The following is a 24256-nucleotide window of genomic DNA, read 5'->3' on the forward strand; positions in this document are numbered from 1 at the left end:
AATTTTAATTAAAAAAAATACATAGATCACACAAAATATTACATAAAAAATATAGGAGGTTCCCATATGCCCCACTGCTTCCTCTATTTTAAAGTCACATTTCTGTTATCTTTTGATTGCCGTCAATCTTCAGGAGGTTTTATAGTAAAGATATTTCATAGCTTTTGTTTATACCAGGGATGATCAGAATCCTTACTCTCTTTCTTTTGCCAGATATACTTTTGGTTGCTTAAAAAAATCAGTGAAGTTGGTGTAGCTTAGTGGTTGAGTGCCTCCTTACATATACAAGGTTCTGCGTTCAATTCCTGGTACCGTCTTAAAAAATAAATAAGTAAAACAAAGAAAGAGGTAAAATAGCTCTTTGCAGAAATGCCTTTTTTATCAATCTGAGAAGCAGTATTCTCTGTTTCAAATAAGGGATGAATTTTTATCTAAACGTCAGAATAGAAAAATCTTAATTTTTTTTGGTAACTCTCAATATCATTTCCCCGTATAAAGGACTTTACCTCACAAGGTGATTTTTAATGTCTCTTAGCATTTCATAGTATGGACATAGCCTAATTTTCTTAACCAGTCCTCAATTGTTGAGCATTAAGTCGTTTCCAGTTTTTCTCTATTATAAAAAAAGCTGTGGTAAACATCCTCATGCATACATTTAAAAAAAAATTAATTTTCTCTACATACACTCCATACCCACTAAACATATATTCTGCCTTTCCCCCGCCCCCATCTCCAGGTAACCTCTAATCTGTGTTCTGTCTTTGCAGATTTGCTATTTCTAGACACACCTTATAATACAGTCTCTTACAATACTGTGAGATACAGTTGTATCTTCTAGTATTTTTTCCTTATGTGTTCTGGACCTAAAGTTTTATACTTTCTTAGGATTTACATCTTTACAGTGTAACTTCCCAATTCAGGGAATGGGAAATTAGTATGAATTTACAGAACATCAGGCATACTGATGTTAAACTGAGAAAATGGTAACACCCCAAGACTAAATAAATTCTTTTAAAAAGGTATTTGTCATCAAAGACTCTTTTTACCATCAGTCTTCTCTTTGTAACATAATTAACAGGTTTCCTGAATTTTTAGGTATATTAGCAAAAACAGTGAAGGTCCCCTAAGATACATTTCTCTAAATTTGGATACTTTCAGACATTGGCGCCTTTATAAATTATCTCAACTGATCAATCAAAACAGGTGTATTTTTTTAATACTGCAAGTGACTATAAAGGTGGCCTTTGTTGAATCAAAAGGGGGACTTTTGTGGAGCTGTATAAACAGTCTACACATACATTATAGGATATCATTACAGCAGTGAAAATAGTAGACCAATTTCTAGTTTCTGTTTTGTAAGGATGTTAATGCAGTTGAATGTAGAGGGCATATTAAAAGAATGCAATTCTAGAGTCTGCGCAACTTAAGATATGCTTGAAAATATATTGAGATTAATCTTGGTAGGTATGATTTGTAGAAATTTTTAATAAAAAAGTTCATTCAACTCCAAGAACCCTCTGATTATAATTCAATGCATATAGAAAGCTCCTAAATATATACAAGTTCTAGAGCCATTGTTTATCAAACTCGCTGCTTTTTAGTACTAGAAAGAATAAGGATGATTACATTATTGGTGTAGGCTGGTGCTGATTTAAATTTTCTTATTCCTTTTTATAATGTCTCTTAATATTCATTTCCATTTTATTGCTTAGAAAAACTTGCATGAAATTCTTGTAACACTTCCTTTTTTATCTAATTGCCTCAGAATTGTGAGAACATATTTTCTTGAACCAGAGATTTACTTATTTTTAGTAGAAATGTCTTTTATCTCCCATTTTACCCTTTGTAAATAGATTCATAGATAATTACTTCAGCAAGTGAACTTTTTATTTAGTATCATCACCTAGTGTATTTACTTTCTTAAGAAAGAACATCTATAGTCTTTAAGGTTATAAAAGGGATTATAGCAGAACAAACTCAATGAAGAATATATGATAAATGATGCAGTGTGTATAACTTGAAATTTGATCAAAGACACCAAATATATATAAAGCAAATGTTATGAAATAGGCCTTAATTTGTTTGCCAGATAACAGTGGAAGAGGTAGGGGTGTGTGTGTGTGTAGGTACGTCTTATCTGTTTCTGCCTGGGTATCGTTTTAATAAAAGGAATTCATAGATAGATACTCATATGTGCATATGCATTTATAAATTTATACAAATGTAAAATATTTTAATAGTAAATATTATATATACATTAATACTCCATTTAATGTGACTTTTATTGCTACAAGACTGATAATGCTATGAATAATAAATCATTACTATTCTTTTTTTCAATTTCTTATTTTCTAGTTTGAAAATCTTTCCTCTTTTTCACAGACTTATTTATTTATGTATTTAAAGAAACTTTAAATTATTAAATGTTACATAAAAGTGTAGGGGATTGGCATATGCCCCACTTCCTCCCCCTCCTACACTTTCCCGCATTATCAACTTCCTTCATTAGTGTACTACATTTGTTACAAATGATGAACACATACTGAAGCGTTTCTACTAACCATGGATTATAGTTACATTATAGTTTACACTCTGTCCTGCACAATTTTGTAACTTATGATATCTCAGACCTTAAATACTACTTAGACCTTCTTTTGGAAGTCAAAAAATTGAAAAAGGAAGCATCTGAAGCTGTCAGAAAAAAACTTAAATGAGACTAAACTGCGATTTGGACATCAAGTTTCCTTTCTTTTTGTAAAAATATTTTTGATATGATTTTAATATTTCTTCCATTAATCACATTGCTGTGGGTGTTTGATTTGTAAGCTTAAGGGTTTTCCCTATAAATTTTTCCTGTACTTTGCATTACTTTTAAAACAAATTCCCTGGTTTGTTGATTATATCTTTTAAAGGTTCAAAAGCATAGAAAACCAGAATGATGCAAATGTGGAAATGAATGTTTAAAGGTATTATTTGGTTTATGGAAAAATTAATAATTGGTAATGGCATATGATTTTTCTAATTCTTTTTTCCTGAAATTATTTAAGCATCCAGGCAAACAGAGAAAATTAAAATGGCGCCAAACATTTAGTCCCCCGAAAATGTTTTTTTCAATCTTATCCTCTAGGAAATAGTCCTATAAACATCTGTAGTAGAAATCATATACTATGTTTAAATATTGACAAAGCATAGTTGTTGGAAAAAAATATAGTTTTACTCGTTTTTTGCTCTTACAGTATTCTCATAAGCTTAGACATTATAAAATTTCCTTTTTTTCCTCGTGAGTTATTCTTAAATCTGAGATTTTTTCCTTGTACTTTAAAAATTTTGTTAATTTCTAATCATTGAAAAGTTAGCTATAAATTGTTAATAATATTAATACTTTCATTTAATTTCATATATAGCTGTTAACTGAAATAAAGTTCTCATTCTGACAGCTGCCAAGTAGTTCCTATGACTGTTCCTATTTATAACCACCACACCAAGAGCAAGTTAGTTGTTACCTGTTAATTCTAACTTACGTAATATCACAATTTTAAGACAACATAAGTCATATAGCTTGAGTAATTCTATTTGCAGTATTTAAATTTAATTGTAATTGTTATAAAATATGCCATATTTCATATATTTTTATAACATTTGTATTTTTCAAATCAGTATCATATTAATGTCAGACCTCAGTATGGAAGGAAAATAATTAGGAAAAAAAATTTCTTAGCTTCCCTTATTAGGCTTTCTCTCTCTGGGAGTAGAGCAAGAAACATAATTATGTAAAATAGAGTAACTTTTTTCATTACTTATTTCTTGTAGGAATCTCCAACTGCCTCAAAGCCCTGCTTTCCTGAAAATGAGTCTTCTCCCTCTTCACCAAAGCACCAAGATACAGTTAGTATGGTAGACGCATATAGTACAATACAGTCCAGTTATTTCTGTCAGTTTCAATAAATTCAATATTCTCTAGGTATATTGCCTAAATATTTCTTGGGCTTCTGTAAAACTTCATTGGGTTTAAAAAAAAATTACAATTATAATAGGTTTGAATTAAGAATTAGATTTTATTGATTAAAAAGCCCCTTTTTGTGCAGAATATGGTATCTTACATGATTAAATATGTATATACCATATTTGTCAGTTTTGAATATATATTTGATTTTTGAAAATAAATAAAAATTCCCAGAGAACACTAAAAAATTATACTTTACTATTTTCTTCTCAGGCCAGCAGCCCAAAGGTAAGAAGCATTTCCCTCCTTCTTAATGACCAGAGACCCTGGTTTTTTTCTGTGCTGAAAATGCATTGCCTAGTCTGTGCCAGGTGAATATTGGAGATATGTAACACAAGTGTAATTTCCCTGAAACTGAAAAACCCCCAAGTGACTTCTCTCCAGACACCTGTCCTAACCTTAATGAAATGTTACTTGATCTCTGTATTTGGAGTCTTTTCCAGTCTTTCCTTTAAGTTGCTGACTGATCATACTGTTCCTCTGTTTAAAAGCCCCCAGTGTCTCCCCTTTTCTTTCAGAATGGAGACTGAAATTTTTTATTATTATTTTTTTATTTTTTAAGAGGTGTCGGGGATTGAATCCAAGACCTCGCACGTGGAGGCAGGCACTCAACCTCTGAGTTACATCCGCTCCCCCAGACCTCAGTTTTTAACGGGTTCTACCACACTGCCCATGCTCCTGACGGCCTCTCCAGCCTCAGCTCTTCCCACTCTTCCCTCCACCTGCACAGCCCTTCTTTCAGTTCCTTTGAGGCGCTTTGCTTTCCAGTTCAGGGTCCTTGTACATGCTGCTCCTGTGCCTGCTGGAGCGCTGTCCTCCCACATCTCTGCCTGGTGGATTACTGCTCACCTCAAACTTTGCTTCCTCAGAGTATTTTAATCTAATCCTCCATATTAGGCCAGGTTTCCCTGTAATACTCTTCATAGCATTTGAGTATATATTATTTGATTACATAGAACAGATAACTTCTCATTGCTTTTTTCTTGTAGGAATCTCCAACTTTCTGTCATTGTCTTCTCCACTGGACAGAATAAAAGCTTCATTAGAGCAGAAACCAGGGTATCCTCAGAACCTGCTGCAGTGCCATATGGTAGCTGTTCAGCAAATATTGGTTGAATGAATAAATGAAACTTACTGTGATTTCCTTATTTTATGAAACTCTGATAGACTCTTACTTATTAGGATACTTCCTTTTTCTTAGAGGCAGAGATTTCCTGATACCGTTTTACTTTTCTCCCCTTCCCTGTTCCTTAACCTAGCCAGGTCTTTCATGGCTCATCTCGTAGCCTGTACACGTTTCCTGCTGGCATTGTTCAGACAATTCTCTCTTCCTGGAATGGTCCTTGACATTTAGACACATACAGTTAAATCCTGTACCTCTTTCAAGATCTACTCTTTTAGGAAGGCTTGTTCTTTATTTCTGAACTCCGAAGTCACTTACTGTATCGAATGGTATGCAAGTTTTTTCGTATACCCCTGGTTTCCCCACTAAGGTTGTAAACTTGTAAGGAATAGGAATTACATCACCAACTTTTATTTTTTGTATTATTTAACACAGTATTGGGTACATAAACGTTAGCTAAAGATGGTAAAAGTGAGTAGAATTTTAGTGGTTTTGAAGAATTTTACTGTATAAATCTAAGGTATTCTTACTGTAATACTCAATCTGTCAATCCAGCTAAAAAAGAGTGCGTAGAAAACCTCTTAAAACTTATCTTAAATATAGGTAATATGCAATTCCTAGAAAAATCTTTTATAAAATCTTTTATAAATAAGAAGGGATGTATTATCTTTAGAAACATTAATTTGAAAATCTTTCGTATGCTTCGTTACAAATTATTACCCCCATTTACCCATTTTCCAAAGAGTATGAGAGCAACTAGACCATCCTTGTGCGTGGGAGCCTCTGACGGCAGCACTGGGCACTTACTCACCAGTGTTTCTTCTCAGTTTCATTCTTTTTTTAACTTGAGGTGAACAAATGCACAGTTCTTTTAATTCTGTCTGAGGCCACTCTGGTTTCACACATGCACACAACTTTCCTTTTCCTCTGCCGCCTGTCCTGCCCCTCCCCTGGCACCCGTGCCCTCCTGCCTCTTCTCCTCCTCCCGCTCCCTTCTGGGCCCTTGTTCTCTGGGTTTCTCTTTCCACTTGTCCTGTTTTTATCTGGTCGTTCTTCTCTTTCCTGCTCTTATCCAGTTTACTACAAAAATATATTTTCCCCTCTCTTTTCCTGTGAGTTAAAATCTGATTGGTATAAAGCCTCACTGATAAGGAAAAGGAAGTGAAAAATTTTAGAAGTGCAAAATGATACTGTAGCCAGTGTTAGCTACCTGATGTTAGGTTAAAATTCTCCGCAAATTGTCCAGCTACCTCTTCAACCTTTTCTACTAAAACCACATGTAAAATTCTATCCCTTAACATAAATTTTAAATATGGTCATTTTTCTTTTGTTTCTGATTTTCAGATACATTATTGCTTTTGTTTCCGTGTTCCCTTCAAATTCATTTTGGAAATAGGCAGAGTATGCATGTTTTTATAATTCGATAATTTATTTCTCTATATTATGGGTACAACATGGATTATGTAGACTTCTGTTGGCTGATCTAAGTGCCTAAAGTTCCCAATTACTAAATACTGAAAATAATTTAGAAAATATTATTTGGAAACTTGAGTTTTTGACCGTGTTTTTCCAAATATGGTATTAAAATGCATTGTCTGTTTTGGAGAAATGTGCTTAGTTCTTGAAAAAAAGAACTTTTAAGTTGAGATAAAAGTGTCATAAAATTAACCATTGAAGTATACAGTTTAGCTGCATTTGGTACATTCACAGTTTGTGCAACCATCACTGTCTAGTTCCAAGATGTTTTATCACCCCAGAAGGAAACTCCATACCCATCAAGTAGTCACTGCCCATCTCCCCCCTCTCTCCAGCCCCTGGCAGCCATTAGTCTGCTTTCTGTTACGATGGCTTTACCTCTTCTAGATGTTTAGTCACACTGCTTTTTTAGCACTGCATCACTACACAAGTTTACATATTCTTTATACAAATACTCTTATTACAAGATTATAACATGATTAACTGAAGATAAGGAATTCGATAAGAATTATTGATTTTGGTGTATAGCAATTGTTAGCCCCATTGCCTATTTTATTAAATATGAGTACAACATTGGTTAGAAATTCTGGAGCCTGCACAGTGATTATGACCCTGTAAAGTTCGTCCCAAATTATTTAACAGAATTGAAATCCTGTTGGCTTTCTTGCCTTATTTAGAGGATGATTTTATCTTTTCGTTCATAATTTAACCATAATTTTCCTTCTTACTTAGTAACTAGCTTTTATAGAAGCTTCTGCTATTATTATTTTCTATATAAAGTTTCCTCGGGAATATCAAAATGTATTTAGACCAGGAAATATTTGTGTGTGAATTTGGGCTGTTTTTCTGAGTTATCTTAATAAGCTACACAAAAACATTGGCTGGCTTTGAATCCTATTAAATAAAGAAAGTATATGAAACAGTATGAAATAAAAATCTGCCTAAATCATTTTCTCAGATCTCTCACCTGCATATACAAACAACTCTTTCATCTGCCTCAGCACTTTTAAGTCAAATTTAAAAACCTGTCCATTTAAAACCTAAAGCTTTATTTTCTACACCCTGACCTGGTTCTCTTATATTTCTTTTCTTGGGATAGCCCTGCTAGTATTTGGTTAATTAATTCAACAAATGCCTATCGAATACCAACCACAGGCTAGAACTGTGCTAGACCCTGTTTTTACCTCAATGGGCACCACAGCCACGGTCTCAGCATTTGGCCTAATGGAGTAGACAGTGAATGAATAATAAGATATATAACTGCACTTTGCCGTAAGTGCAGAGAGGACACAACCTAGGGGTGGTCTTGGAAAATAATGGGAGGGGAGGAAGGCGTAGAGAGATCAGCAAAAGCTTCTTTCTAAAATGAGATGTTTCTTCTGATACCAGCATTCTCCCACTTGTCCCAGGTTGGCAGTTTTCCTTATCTTCCTTTTTACCGTGATATCCAGTCCCTGACACGTCTGTCTTCATCACGTCTGTCTTCTGATCCTTGAATTTGACCCCTGCTCACACACTCTTAGTCACTGTCCTAGTCCAGGCATTGTCATTTCTTATGTTAATTATTAGGATAGTCTCCTCTTTGGTTCCCAGTCTTTCCACCCTTAGTTCATTCTTCCCATTGCTCCTTAAGCCCCTTTAGGATAGAAGACAAACTTCTCCCCAGCATGTTATACAAGAGAGCCCTTCTGCTCTGCACCTCATTTCCAGCCACTTCTCTACCTCACCAGATACTACCAAGGAACTTCAAGTCCCTCAGAAGTGAGATGTGCTCGCTAACCTCTGTCGTTTTCCATTTCCTGCCCTTCTCCTTTTCCCACCTGGCTTGCTCCTACTACTTAGCTGAAGTGTCAGCTTGAGGAAGGCTTTTCTGGTTTCCTTCTCTTCTGGGTTGAATTAGGTATGCGAGTTCATATACGCATACCCTTCTCATAGCGCTTATCACACTGGCTGGTAATTATTTTCTGTATTCATCTTGGATGTGGCATTTTGTTTCTGTTCCATGTTCAGATTTCGTTGGTACTTGGACCTTGATCCCTGTGAGAATACGATAAACATTCTGAAACTTTTCCTTGAATGATACATAAAGGCGCACACAATTGCATCAGTTTCATTCTATCCATTGACTCAGACAACGGTTCCTGATTTTAGAGTCTCTCTCTCATCCTAAGCCTGTCACTACCACTATCCAATCCCTTTTTCTTCCTATTTTGACACCTGCATTTCCTGCCTCTACTCCTTTACCCTATGTTAAGTCCAGCTTTGGCATTTTTCATGGGCATGATTCCTTCCTTTCTGTACTTCAATTTCCTATACTTTTTAGCTCAGCTAACCAGTGCTCATCCATTCAGAGTAATGCTGTTACTGAGTTCCCATATCCCTGAAAAATGTTTTCCTTTCTTCTATCAGGGAATGGTAAATTGAAAATGTTACTTCATATCATGTGCACACTTACAACTGTGTAATTGTTGTTTTTGTTGAGAGAAAACAGGTGGCTCTTACGAAAAGTACCAGACTTGAATATTTAAGAAGAAAACAACCTACAATTTGTGGATAAATTACAGTAAAACTTCCCATGTGTATTTCCCAAGTTCTCAGTATACTAAACATGTGAATTTACAGAAAAGTTTGCAGCCTTATCTGTAAATGTGAGACCAGACAAAATTTTAAAACATTATCATTTATGCATTATTGAGAAAATACTCACTATTATGTTTATTTCCCATATAGGAAAGTTGTTTTTTCCTAATTAAAGTGCATAGAGCAAAGAGCTGAGGAATCGGTTAAATTTTAGAAAGAAACTCTGCATTGGGGATTTCTTTTTCTTTGTGTGTCTGTGTGTGTGTATGTATTTCAGTTGAAGTAAAATTTACTCATCTGTCATGTACATGCAGTGCTTACTAATATCGAGCATTACTTACAGGCACCAACTCAGTTTGATTGAAGTCATTTGAATTTGATTAAATTCACTAAAGTTCTTTAGTTTCTCCTGAAAGAATTGTAAGATTACACTAACTTTGGCCCAGTGGCTTTTGTCTTCATAGGGATTAATGCTAGAGCCTGCTATTTTTAACATCAGCTGCTTAATAAATCCAGTTTGTCCAGAGCCCAGCTAACCATATGATAATATGTTTAATGAGGCATACATTGAGGTTTTATTCCACATTAAGGCCAGCTCTGTAAGCATAATACTTGTTACCTTTGAGTAATTTATTAAATACAATCCCTGCTTTTGTTCTTTCAAGTTACTTTTACCTTTGGATGCCATGGATTAGGATATTAAATAATTAGCATGCTAGATTTTAAAATAACAGCAAAGTAAACAGTTCCCTCTTTTTGATATTTATCACATTATATCATATTCTTTTAACAGGAAGACATGAATCATATTCCATTGCTGACTTGTAGCATTCATACAGAAATCTAATTTGTTAGGAAAGTACCTGATGACTGCCATAACACAAGGAGAACAGGAAGCATTTAATGATAAAATTCCTGAAAATAACTTTACACAAGTATTAGGAAATTATATCCTTAATGTACCTTAGAATTACATTACATACTGACTAATCTTTTCTTTTAAGCTAATTTTAAAGTACCAGATCATTTTGATTCAATAATATATAAGAACCTGACTTCTATGTGAATGATGCATAAACAGTATTATTCTGTTCCCTAGGGTCAAGAGAAATACGGATTATTAAATGTAACAAAAATTACTGAAAATGGGAAGAAGGTTCGGTAAGTACACAAATCATTAATGTCCTTACATGTTTCATCTGATTGAAATAAATTATCAGTATGATTATATGCTAATAGAAACAAAAGATTCATGTTACTAGTCATATTTTCTGATACAATGTATGTAAGATGGTCTTGAAGTATATTAAAATTTTCCCTTTTCTTGATAGGTTTCTAAGATATTAAATTCATAGTTGTCTTTAAAGAGGATTCTGAGGAAGAATTAGCTTTCTTTTAAAATTGTTTTATTATTTTTAAAAAATAGGTAATAAGTGCCCATGGTAAACAAAAAAAAAAGTTATTAAAACCACTGTATACTTGAAAGTAGTTAAAATGGGAAATTGAGTTGTATATATGTTACCACAGTAATATATAAGCAAAGTATTTTTGGTGAAGTCAGCACCCAGCCATTATTTCCCCTTCATGGAGGCAACCGTGTTAACTCTCACGAGTTTACTGCTTTCCTCCAGAGATGGGGGGGAAATGGGGTGTGTTGGGGGTATGTATAGATTATTTTTTAAAACACAGTCTTTTAAGTTTATCTTGCAGATGGTTGCATTTCATTGAATGTAGACCTGCCACATTCTTTTTAACTGCTGCATATGTATGGATGGCTGCATCGTAGTATATTTAATCCATTCCTTGTTGGTAGATGTGGTGGTCAAGTTCATATGTCAACTTGGCTAAATTATTGTGCCAGTTGTTTGTTTAAGAAGCATTGGCATTATAGTTACTGTGAGGGTGTTTTGTGGATTTAAATCATCAGTCAGTTGATCACATCTATGACTGATTACATCTATGATCAAAAAAGGAGAGTGCCTTCAGCATAGTGAGAGTGCTCATACAATCAGTAGAAGACCTTAAAGGGAGAACTGATGATTTCAGCTGTCAGAAAGAAGGATTTCTGTCTCTAGTTCTGCCAGCCAGCTTCTCCTGGGGAATTCCTCAAACTTTCATCCGAGTTCCCAAATTGCAGCCTGCCCTATGGAATTTGGACTTGCCCATCCCCACAGTCATGTGAGCCAATTCCTGTAATAAATCTCCTAATATTTACATAAGTATATATCCTGTTGGTTCTGTTTCTCTTACTTAGTAACAGAAGCTGTAATGTTTTGCTCTTAAAAAACAAGGTTACACTTGGCATCTTGTATAATTCATTTGCAAGTATGTAAATATGCCTCTAGGACAAATTTTACAAGAGTGGAATTGCTAGGTCATACACAGCTATCATTTTGATAGAGTATTCCAAATTCTGCTCAAAGACATTGAATCTGTTCATACCTCTGGTAGCAATGCAGTTCTCTGCACCCTTGCCAACTTAATATGTTGTCAAATTCTTTGATCTTTGCAAATATCATAGAGAGAAAATAGTATTTTTATTTGTAATTCTTTTTAGAAGCGTAGAGTATAATAGCTATTTGTAATTTTTTGTTGTTGAATCGTCAGCTCATATCTGTTGTCCTTTTATTGGGCTATTGGCTTTTATGGTTAATGTGTAGTATCTCCTTATGAATTAAGGAAGTGAACTCTTTGTAAGGTAAGTTTTAGTTTGCTAAGCTGCTCAAAGCAGACATCATAAATGCTTTGGCTTTAACAATGAGAATTTATTAGCTTACAAACATACAATTTTGAGTCTAAGAAAAATGTCCAAATCGTCATCAGGCAACACTTTCTTCCTGAAGACCAGCTGCTGGTGATCCTGGACTCCTCTTTCACTTGGCAGGCACATGGCGATGTCTGCCAGTCTCTCCCTTCTGGGTTTCATTGCTCTCAGCTTCTTGCTTCTGTGGCTTTCTCATCTATAGTCATCCATTTATAATGGACTCCAGTAAGAAGATTCAGACCCACCCTAAGCTGAAGTAACCTTGTGAAAATCTATTTACAATAGGTATACACTTAAAAGAATAGATTAGCTTTAAGAACATGATTTTCTGGGTGTTGTACATACTGTTCTAAGCCATCACATAAGTTCTGTTTTTTTCTGCGGTATTTTAAAACTTTATTCACATTGCTATTTTCCCTGCAGAAGTTTTGTTGCTCTTTCATGACTTCTATATTTTGTGTCCTACTTATGTCTTTTCCACTATTAAATGATTAAAATACTTTCTAGTGCTTTTATGATTTTTTACATTTAATAAGTTTTTGCTCAATTTGGAATTCCTTTGATGTAAGGTCCAAGGTAGAGATCCAGTTCAATTTTTTTAACTAGTTATCTTATTATCATTAAATAATCCATCTCCCTCTGTTGACTTCAGATAAGACTTTTATCATATATTAACATTCTGTGTATGTTTGGTTTTAGTTCTGGGTGTTCTGTTGTATTCCATTGATCTGTTTTTCTATCCATGCATTCGTTTCATACTTTTAATTTTTATTGCTTATCTTTTAGTAGACTTAGTCTCTCCCTTTACTGAATTTTCCTGGCTATTCTTGTTTATATTTCTTTTTGATCTTAAGAATTAGTTTGTCTAGAATTAACTGAAAAAATACTCTAGATATTTTAATGGGATCAACCTAATTCTGTGGAATAATTTGGGAAGAACTGACATTTATGTTATGTGTCTTTCCTACCCAAGAACATGGTTTGCCTTTTTTTTTGTTTTGTTTTTTTTTTTTTTTAAAGATTTATTTATTTATTTTAATTTCCCCCCCTCCCCTGGTTGTCTGTTCTTGGTGTCTATTTGCTGCGTCTTGTTTCTTTGTCCGCTTCTGTTGTCGTCAGCGGCACGGGAAGTGTGGGCGGCGCCATTCCTGGGCAGGCTGCTCTTTCTTTTCACGCTGGGCGGCTTTCCTCACGGGCGCACTCCTTGCGCGTGGGGCTCCCCCACGCGGGGGACACCCTTGCGTGGCCCGGTACTCCTTGCGCGCATCAGCGCTGCACATAGCCAGCTCCACACGGGTCAAGGAGGCCCGGGGTTTGAACCGCGGACCTCCCATGTGGTAGACGGACGCCCTAACCACTGGGCCAAAGTCCGTTTCCCTGGTTTGCCTTTATAGTTCTAAGTCATCTTCTGTGCCCCTCATAATAGCATTTTAAAATTTGCTTTCAGATACCTCTTATACATATCTTCTTTTTTTTTTAAGATTTATTTTTTATTGATTTCTCCCTCCCCTCCCCCCATTGTCTGTTTTCTGTGTCCATTTGCTGTGTGTTCTTCTGTGTCCTCTTGCATTCTTGTCAGTGGCACCAGGAATTGTGTCTCTTTTTGTTTGTCATCTTGCTGCGTCAGCTCTCTGTGTGTGTGGTGCCACTCCTGGGCAGGCTGTGGTTTTTTTGAGCAGGGTGGCTCTCCTTGCAGAGCGCACTCCTGATGTGTGGGGCTCCCCTACGTGGGGGACACCCCAGCGTGGCAAGGCATTCCTTGCACGCATCAGCACTGCGTGTGGGCCAGCTCAGCACATGGGTCAGGAGGCCGTAGGTTTGGACCCTGGACCTCTCATATGGTAGGCAGATGCTCTATCATTTGAGCCAAATCCGCTTCCCACACATATCTTCTCAAGTTTATTCATAGATGTTTTAGCTTTTTGTTGTGTAGAGAGACCTTTTCTTTCAGTATGTTCTAAAAAATGGGTACTTGTAAGCATTTGGTTTCTTTATAATCTTCTATACTAGTTTCCATAATGTTTCTTATATCATTTATGTTTAACTTGAGTTTATTGGCTGTTCCTGATAAATTACTAAATCATCCACAAATAAAGTTTGCCTCCTCCTTTATAATTTTTAAACATCTCATTTCTTTCTCTTCTCTGATTGAATTGTCTAATTGCTCAGAAATTAATGCTGAAACAAAGTACCAGAAATCTGTTGGCTTTTATAAAGGGTATTAATTTGGAGTAAAAGCTTACAGTTACAAGGCCCTAAAGATTCTAACTCAAGGTTGCTTTCTCACCAAAGTCATTGCCACTTGTTGTTGAAGCCAGATAGTTGCAGATCTCTGCCTGGTCTCTCCTTTCTGGGCTTCCTCTGCCTCTTCAGCCTCTGGAGCCAGCTTTTTCCTGATCTCAGCTGTAGTCTGGCTTAGGGCTTGTCTCTCAGGGCTTCCTTTCTCTCAGCTGCAAACTTCAGGTGAATGGCTCATCTCTCCCCAGGGCCCCAGTGTCAAAAATGATAGAGGGAAGCGGACTTGGCCCAATGGATAGGGCATCTGCCTACCACATGGGAGGTCTGTGGTTCAAACCCCGGGCCTCCTTGACCCGTGTGCAGCTGGCCCATGCGCAGTGCTGATGCACGCAAGGAGTGCCGTGCCCCACAGGGGTGTCCCCCACGTAGGGGAGCCCCACGCACAAGGAGTGCACCCCGGGTGTAAGGAGAGCCGCCCAGCGTGAAAGAAAGTGCAGCCTGCCCAAGAATGCTGCCGCACACACGGAGAGCTGACACAAGATGACGCAACAAAAAGAAACACAGATTCCCAGTGCCGCTGATAAGGATAGAAAGGGTCACAGAGGAACATACGGTGAATGGACACAGAGAGCAGACAACTGGTGGGGGGGAGGGGGAGAAGGGGAGAGAAATAAATTTAAAAATAATAATAAATAAATCTTTAAAAAAAAATGATAGAGCTCTCTCTCCCCATGTGTCTTCTTCAGTGAGTGTCCGTTTATATCAGCCCACCAAGGGGGCAGGGACTCAACCTGAGTTATACTCTACTGACATAGCCCAATCAGATATCCTAAACTGATTTTATCAAGTAAACTTTATTAGGGGCCCCTCACTGAATTTAATATAGTCAAAGGATATCATACCCAGAGGAATAGATTAGTTTACAGACATAATCTTTGTTTTTGGAATTCATAAAATAATCACAAACTGCCACAGTGGTGATAGTAGGCATACTTGTCTTGTTCTGACTTTTTTTTTTTTCTTTTAAGATTTATTTATTTCTCTCCCCTTCCTTCCCCACCCCGGTTGTCTGCTCTCTGTGTCTATTTGCTGCGTCTTCTTTGCTCACTTCTGTTGTGGTCAGCGGCATGGGAATCTGTCTCTTTTTGTTGCGTCATCTTGTTGTGTCAGCTCTCCGTGTGTGTGGCCCATTCCTGGGCAGGCTGCACTTTCTTTTGTGCTGGGCAGCTCTCCTTACGGGGCTCACTCCTTGTGCGTGGGGCTCCCCTATGCGGGGGACTCCCCTGCGTGGTACGGCACTCCTTGCACCCATCAGCATTGCTCATGAGCAGCTCCACACGGGTCAAGGAGGCCCAGGGTTTGAACCGCGGACCTCCCATGTGGTAGACAGACGCTCTAACCACTGGGCCAAGTTCGCCACCCTGTTCTGACTTTTCTGAGAACACTTTGTTTTCCCATTTAAGAATGATTTGACTTTTGTGGTGTTATATATATTTTATCATTTTAAGGGAATATAATTTATTCCTTTATTATTGCTTTTACTAAAAATGGATACTCAATTTTATCAAAAGCCTGTTAATGAGCACTATTGAATTGATTACAACATTCTTCTCTTTGGATCTTTTGATCTATAAATAGGATAAATTAGTAGCAATTGATTTTCTAATACTGAAATTTTTTTGTAATTAACTTCACTTGGTCATGTATTTTATTATTATTATTATTATTTTTTGCTTTACCACCCTCACTTTTTTTTAAAAATTTCTCTCCCCTCCCTGCCCCCATCCCCACCCCACCCCACCCCGGTTGTCTGTTCTCTGTGTCTGTTTGCTGCATCTTGTTACTTTTTCTGCTGCTGCTGTTGTCAGCGGCACGGGACTCTGTGTCTCTTTTTGTTGCGTCATCTTGTTGTGTCAGCTCTGTGTGTGCGGCACCATTCCTGGGCAGGCTGCACTTTCTTTCGTGCTGGGCGGCTCTCCTTATGGGGCGCACTTCTTGCCCTTGGGGCTCCCCTACACGGCGGACACCCCTGCGTGGCAGGGCACTCCTTGCACACATCAGCACTGCACATGGGCCAGCTCTACACAGGTCAAGGAGGCCTGGGGTTTGAACCGTGGACCTCCCATGTGGTAGACAGACGCCCTAACCACTGGGCCAAGTCCGCTGCCCTTGATCATGTATTTCTAATGTGAATTCTGTTTCCTAAATTTTTGTTTTGGATATTTGCTAAAAGGCCATGATTTTATAGTCAGGATTGAGATAAGTCTTTTATAAAATATTTAAGAAAGAGCTTTAAAATTTACATGCAGTAGGAGTTTTAGATTTGCTTTAATTGAATGGTCTTTGTCAGATTTTGGTATTTGGAAGTTTTTGTTTTCCATGCTCTGAAATAGCTTTACAGACATTTCAATTATCTATTCCTTTGTAAAATTCACTTGTGAAATTGGTCCTTTTTTTTTTTTTTTTCCTCCCTTTTGGGATTTGTAATTCGTATAGTTCTTTGGCTACTTTGCCTGGTTTTGTTGTTTTTTCTGTGATAATTTTTCTTGTAGATTTTCTATCTCTTGGAATAATTTTGGCAATTTATAGTATTTTCGAAAGAAAATCATTCATTTTATTGTTTCAAAATTTATTGAAAGAGAGTTGATCAAATCTTTAAGTTTTCTGTTATCAGTGATTCTCAAACTTTTTGGTCTGAAGACCTCTTTAAGTTCTTGAAAATTTTGAGTACTCCAAAGAGCTTTGTTTATGTAAGTTATATTTATTGATTTTTTTTTTTTTTTTTTTTGAGGTACCAGGGCTGAGAATTGAACTCGGGACATAGTATGTGGGAAATTGGCACTCAACCACTGATCCACCTCGGCTCCCCTGAGTTGTTTTTTTTTTTCTTTCTTTTTGTTTGTTTTTTGGTATTTAAGGAGGCATGAGGAACTGAACTCCCATGTGGGAGGCAGGCACTCAGCACCTTGAGCCACATTCACTCCCCTATCTATTGATCTTTAATGTGAGAAATTAAAACTGAAAATTTTAAAATGTTTATTTTAAAAGTATTAAATCTGTTACATGTTAACATTAATAACATTTTCATGAAGAATATTCCTTACATGTTTTAATATAAACTTTTTGGCCTGAGGAACTCTTTAAACTCTTAAAAATTTTTAGTACTCCAAAGAGCTTTTGTTTAAATAGTTTATATCTATTGTTTTTTTTAAAATAAGATTATTTATTTATTTATTTCCACCCCCTCATGGCTTGCTTGCTCTCTGCTCTCTGTGTCCATTAGCTGCGCCTTCTTCTGTCCCTTTGTTGAGTCATCTTGTTGCGCTAGCTCCCCGCAGCTCTCCGTGGGCACGGGCCAGCTTGCCTTCACAAGGAGACCCCAGGAGGTGAACCTAGGGCCTCCCATATGGTAGACGGGAGTCCAGTCAATTGAGCCACAGCCGCTTCCCATATCTATTGATTTTTTTAAAAAAAGATTTATGTTATTTATTTCTCCCCCTTCCCCCATCATTGTTTTGCACTCACTGTCTGCTCTCTGTGTCTGTTGTCTGCTTGCCATCTTTTTAGGAGGTACCGGGAACCAAACCCCAGATCTCCCCCCATGTGGAAGGGAGGCACCCATGGCTTGAGCCACTTCCAATCCCTCTATTGATCTTTAATGTGAAAAATTAAAACTGAAAACTTAAAAATATTTATTCTTTAAAAAAATATTAAACCTGTTACATGTTAACATTAATAACATTTTCATGAAGAAAATTCCTTACATTTTCTAATACAAATAAACATTCAGTGAGACGAATAAGATTGTTTTACATTTTTGCAAATCTCCTTAAATGAAAGACAGCTGGATTCTCATATCTACTTGCAGTCACTGTTGTGATATATTATTTTGGTTGAAGTCTTTGAAGATAATCCTTCCTTACACAGATAAAGTTGGAAAAGGAAGGAAAATTTTAATAGCTTTCTTAGATATTTTGTGTCTATTTTTTGCTACACCTGTCCTCTCCATATTAGTTTCTTAAAGGTTGGAATTTTCATACTTAGATACATTAAAATACATTGGTTTATGTTGTACTTTGAATGGATCTTTTGCCCACACATAATTTTGTAGCATCTTGGTCATTTGAAAAATTACTGGTTCACTAAATTTGCTGATTTTTCAAAGGTTGACATTTTATAATACGAAAAAATCACATCTCAATCATCAGAAAAGTCATTAAATGTTAGAAAATTGTCACATTCAAAGGCGATTTCTGTTTGATAGTTTTGACTTTGTCGACAAATACTGTCATTTGAAGTGACAGGCTTCATTTTTAAAATTTTTATAATATCAGCTTTATTTTAAAAGAGATTTTAGGGTACAGAAAAGTTACATTGAAAGTATAAGTGAGTCCCATATGTTCCACCCCTCCCTCTCCCGCATCTTCCCCCATTAATAACATCTTAGTGTGGTACTAAATATTGAAGCCTTGCTACTAACCAAGGTCTATAGTGTACGTTGTGGTTTATACTTAATTCCAATGTCCTAAAAATGCCCCATGTTCCACCTGTTATTCCCTCCCTACCCCCCACTCCCCAGATCTCTGGTAATCACTATCTTTGTATCAATGTTAACATGCTCTTCCATTACTACGATATTAACGTCCATGGTTGCATTCCCCCCTCATGTTTGTTCATTCGTCAACCTGAGAATTTGGGGATGGTGATGTCCGCTCTGTCTTAGAGTGAGAGGGGGCTTAGATCTTAGAGGGCAGATGGAAGGACCTGTTTTCTCGCAGTTGTAGGTACTCTGCTTCTTTGGGGTAGGGGTTGTCTGTCATCATCATTTTGTATTGTTGTCAGTCAACACAGTAGTCAATCAATATGAAATTTACAATATATATAGTGTCTTTTGCCTACTTAATGCAGCCCTGTTAGGGGAGTGGAGATAACCAAGAAATATAAGACAGTCTGTGTCTATAAAGATTTAGATGAGGTAAGTATGTTTGTCTAGTTTTTATTCATGAATAAGAATTCTTACCAAATACAGTGTTCAATTTGTGTGACTCTAAAATAAGTGTCTTTGATCACTAATGTGCTGGATTAGTCCCATGTGAATATAATTTAGGTATATCATTCTTGTTTATTCTGATAGCTTTTATGTCTGTAATCGATTCTGTTTTGTGGTCAGCTTGAGATGATAAAATGATTGTAATTTCTATTAGAATTACATCTCCAAAAAAAGCAATTAGAATGTCAATTAATGTCTGTAAATTGTGATTGTATATAACATTTATAACAGCTGAGTAGGTTCTAGTTTTTAAAATTTGGTTGAAAGAAATTGATAGTGGGGCTTTAATTGGTTATTTTGTACTTACAGAAAGAATTGGTTATCTTCTTGGGCAGTGTTGCAGGGTTCATCTTTACTATTTACCAAGACTCAAGGAAGTAGCACAAGTTGGGTAAGTATTTCTTCTCTTTGGAGGTTTTATACATTTAAATTACTTTGGTAATATTGTGCCTGAATTTCAGAAAGTAATTTCCAAAGTCCTTTAGGCTACAGGTAGTATGAAATAAAAATAGATGACGTTTTCTTCAAGAGGCATTTTTGACTCCTAAGAGAAAGAAGATAACTAATTAATTGGGAACGTAGAGTAAGTTGTGCTATTAAAGTTAACAAATTCTATTTTAGCTATTGAATTGAAAGGTTGGGCTCAATACTTGGGCATTATAGAACAAAATGCATGCCTTGATTCATCATGAATCAAGTTTACTGTGTTTATCACTTTGCTATTTCAGATATTTAATCAGAAAATAAGCAGTAGTGTTGTAGGCTTCATCTTGATCTGTAATCTAACTTGATGGATACTAGTCAGCAATTAAGGTGTCAACGCCTGTGTATAGTTGCTGCCAGTTTTTAGAAAAGGAAATTTTACCATTATTTGTTGGATTTTGAAATTATATTAGACTGTTTACTAACATTACTCCTCAGTTTATAATACAAATCCAATTCCTAAAAATTATAATTAAAAAACAGTTGGAGGGAAACGGACTTTGGCCCAGCGGTTAGGGCGTCCGTCTACCATATGGGAGGTCCGTGGTTCAAACCCCGGGCCTCCTTGACCCGTGTGGAGCTGGCCATGCGCAGTGCTGATGCGCGCAAGGAGTGCCGTGCCACGCAAGGGTGTCCCCCGCGTGGGGGAGCCCCACGCACAAGGAGTGCGCCCGTGAGGAAAAGCCGCCCAGCGTGAAAAGAAAGAGCAGCCTGCCCAGGAATGGCGCCGCCCACACTTCCCGTGCCGCTGACGACAACAGAAGCGGACAAAGAAACAAGACGCAGCAAACAGACACCAAGAACAGACAACCAGGGGAGGGGGGGAAATTAAATAAATAAATAAATCTTTAAAAAAAAAAAAAAAACAGTTGGAAAAAAACCCTGATTTGTAATAGAGGAACTATTGTTACAAAAAACCAAAAACTGTTCTATAATAAATTATTGAAAAAAGTTAAAAACAAAACAAAACAAATGAAAATTATAATTTGACATATACTAGCTAAAAATTTTTGAATGCTTAATATTTATCAAGTCCTGTTCTAAGTGCAGAGGATTATATATAGATAATCCTCCGAACAACCTAGGATAGTGATAGTTTATCTCCCCACTGTATAGATGAAAAAATGAGGTATAACACCATTCAGTGACTTGCTTAATACCTTATAGCTACTAAGTGACAGATCTTTCTAGGTTAAGAGCTTGGACGTTTGGCTCTAGAGTTATGCTCTAGGCATTTCTAAAAATTTCTAGTAATTTAGTTTGAAGTAGCAATGACAAATCAAATATAAAACAAAATTAATCGTGTTTGCTTTGCTTTATATACTATCTTAACGAGTGATTTCTTAGAATTAGAGTTCCTGTAAAATGAAAAGGAGTCATGAAACTTGTTTGATCAAAGAGAAACCCATTTAATAAATTCAAGCAAATGTTAGTTAGCTGTACTTGTAATGCAGCCATGTCACATTGCTCCCAGCCAAGAATACCACAGAACACATTAGTCGTCAAATACTCTGATATGGCAACCTAAACATCCACATGGACTGAGCACATCTATGAACATTCTAGAATGATTCTTTTGTTTTGCTACACTAATCCTTTGACCTGTTCTCTGTTCAACCAATGACCTCTGACAGACTTTCCATAATAAAAGCATTGAAAATTTGGTTAGACATATTAAAGTAAATTGATAATATTTGCCTTTCTCCTTTCCCCTTTGAGGTAAACCACCAGTGCTCTTTTGTTTGTATTAATGCATTTCTAGAGAATTATATTATTAGTTCCTACTTATGGCTCAGCTTTTATTTGAAATCCAGTGAAGGAAATGAATGAAAGAAAGGATTGGAGAAGCAATTAGAGATTAAAAAATAATGATAAGTGCCAGAAGACTGGTGGATAATGGTTATTTATATGATAATTACTGGTATTTAAAGGGTAAAGCTTGTGATATGTACCCATAAAAAGTGAGTAAAGCAGTGTGGTAAGTGTGACATCCTTTGAATAGGCAGGTTGGTATGTGATTTAAAGGAAATGAAAAAAAATTGTTTTTTAGATTTAAAGATATTAAATGCATTCCCAAGCATCAAATCATTAGTACAGGATTGTTGAATTTTATTTAAGGTTTTCACTTGAATATAACCCAAAAAGACAAAAATCACCTATTTTGAATATTGCCCTTAGGAAGATGGTATGTTTGAAGTCAATCTCTAATAGAGCTGATTTTTTCCCTCTCAGGTGTTGGATGAGATTGCTTTTCCTTTAGTTGAGATTGGGTAATTTTGTTAAGGGACCATGCTGTAGGAGAAACAACAAACTAAACTGAGATCCATCTGAAGAAATAGCAGGTTGAAATCTTATACTCACTCTAAGTCATATACTCATGAATGGGATGCTGAGCAAAATTACCCACACTAATTGAAGGTTTAAAAAAAATCAGTCACACTTTATTCTTTTCTGAGCATGTATACAATTAAAACTGAGTATGTGATATGCATATAAACTCCATTTTATAGGATAGATTTTGTAGAGATACTATACCATCCAGAAATCTAGTGAGCCTTCACTTCCCTGTTAGAATAATCCCTTTCAATTGTTGACTAGGAAATACTAGGCATCTCCTGGATTGCTGTGTCAGTAGTAGAAACTTGTCTTGCTTTCTTCTCAAGTTGCTTTCCTCTCCTTTGTTCAACAAACTTATAAATGCCTGCTATGTTCTGGGCATTGTGTTCAACCTAAGGATTTAGAGGTAAATCACATGGTCCCTGTCCTCAAAACTTGCATTGTAGTGGAGAGACTGACAAGTGAACAGTTACATGACCTGAGTTGTAATCCCTCTTAGATACTTCATACTTCAATAGATACTTCATATTCTTTTAAGTATTTTAAAAATCATCTATCTACCTTATTCAAACATTTGTTTATACATGCTTTAAATTTCTAAAATGAGTCACTTTTTTGAGCCAGATAATTCTTGGGGGTGGGGTGTGTTTGGCGTTACTAGCATCCTATGTACTGTAGGATGTCTAGCAGATGCTGGTAGCACCCCGTCCTCATTTGCGACAACTAAGAATGTCTCCAGACATTGCCAGGTGTCCCCTAGGAGACAGAACACTGTTGTCGAGCAAGAGGAAGGCAAGCTAGATGGTAGGGTTCTCCCAAGAGAGACCTTGGAAAGGGAGACCAGAGGACATTGCTCAGCAAGCCATGAGGCAGGAAGAGGGGGCTGGGCAAGATGGCAGAGAGCCATGCTACCCCTTTCTGTTTCCCAAGTCTGCTGTTGTGAATAAATGCCTAGACAAGTCTGTTTAATGTAAATTCTATAAAGCCTTCATCTGAAAAATAAAACATGAATTTATATTATAGCAAAGTCATAAAGTATTCTGAAGTAAATTTGAGAGTCTTTGCAAAGATATTTGGAAGTTTAGCTTTGCTCATATTGTGTGTTTGCTTGTACAGTTGTATTTTTGTCCTATCTGCTTCCATTGTTTTTCTCTTGTGTATCATTTTGCCATTATGCATTGTTATGACATCATTTTCTTCCCTTTTTCTATCATGCCATTCTGCCAACAGGGCTCAGTTTCTGAGCTCTTGCTTTCGCTGCTTACCTCTTGGAAAAATTCTGTCCGTCGTCGGCCTGCTGTCGCATGTGTAAAATCCGTTCCTGTTTCAGCTGTCACTGTATGTGTTCTTGTTGCACACTCTTTGCCACAATAATTATTTTTCCTTTGTCATCAGTACATTGGGGGATGGTTTTAGTAGAGATCAGTAGGAAAAAATTTTGAGAACGGATAAATAATAAACACAAAATTTGCCAACCCACATGAAAGCATTTTTCTGGCATTCATGTCATATCATTGTATTTATATTGGATTGATGTGTCTCAATTGGTTAGTTATTTGTATCTTAGCTTATAGTTAACCCTATACAGAACATATAATGATAACAAATCAAATTAAATTTTTGAGATTTTTAAAAATGTGGACATTGAAGTTTTGTAACTTCTGAAATAAATCATTGCTGCCCAAGAAGTTACCTCTACGCATTGCAGCTTCACGGTTAAGGAAATAGTAATCATATATGCTTTTTGAGCAACAAAGGGTACTGAGGAAGGCAAAGACTTTGTAGAATGCTGATTATTTTTCTTATGATTCCACTAAACTCTTCCACTTAATGTCCTAAAATTTACGTTGATTTCTCTAATAAATTCAGTATAATTCTTAAGTTTTGTTTCATTATAACAAGTGCATTTTTTTAAGTCCACACTGCTAGCTGAAAAGATGAAGTAGAAGAAACCAGGGATATCTAGTGAAGCCCAACCAATTATTACATGTTGAAGCCACCGAGTAGAGTCATTGTCATTGACGTTATGAATAGTGAGTGAATTACCACAGAGTTGGTGGGCAAGATCCATTTTCAATGACAAATGTAATTTTATTTGAAATGAACACATTTTTATGCAATAAATATTTTAGCAAGTAAAATTTTCTGTAACCTGTGTGGTTTTAAGACTACAATTCAACAGACTTTGGAGGATTTTTTTTT

General features: G+C 36.3%; 1 protein-coding gene across 22 annotated transcripts in view; it reads left to right on the forward strand.

The window, feature by feature from the left end:
* Positions 1–24256, forward strand: part of ARHGAP12 (Rho GTPase activating protein 12) — a 116497-nt gene that overhangs the window by 76490 nt on the left and 15751 nt on the right. For 8 of the 22 annotated variants that reach the window (XM_058297727.1, XM_004451665.4, XM_004451668.5 and 5 more), the window contains 3 exons: positions 3811–3885; positions 10282–10343; positions 19544–19625. In XM_058297727.1, coding sequence (XP_058153710.1) covers positions 3811–3885; positions 10282–10343; positions 19544–19625 — 219 coding nt within the window. Of the gene's footprint in view, positions 1–3810; positions 3895–4216; positions 4232–10281; positions 10344–19543; positions 19626–24256 lie in introns of all 22 variants that reach the window. The other 14 variants (XM_058297730.1, XM_004451666.4, XM_058297735.1 and 11 more) reach the window with 3 other exon arrangements.

The sequence above is a fragment of the Dasypus novemcinctus genome, chromosome 5 (assembly GCF_030445035.2).
Source record: "Dasypus novemcinctus isolate mDasNov1 chromosome 5, mDasNov1.1.hap2, whole genome shotgun sequence".
Taxonomy (NCBI): Eukaryota; Metazoa; Chordata; class Mammalia; order Cingulata; family Dasypodidae; genus Dasypus; species Dasypus novemcinctus.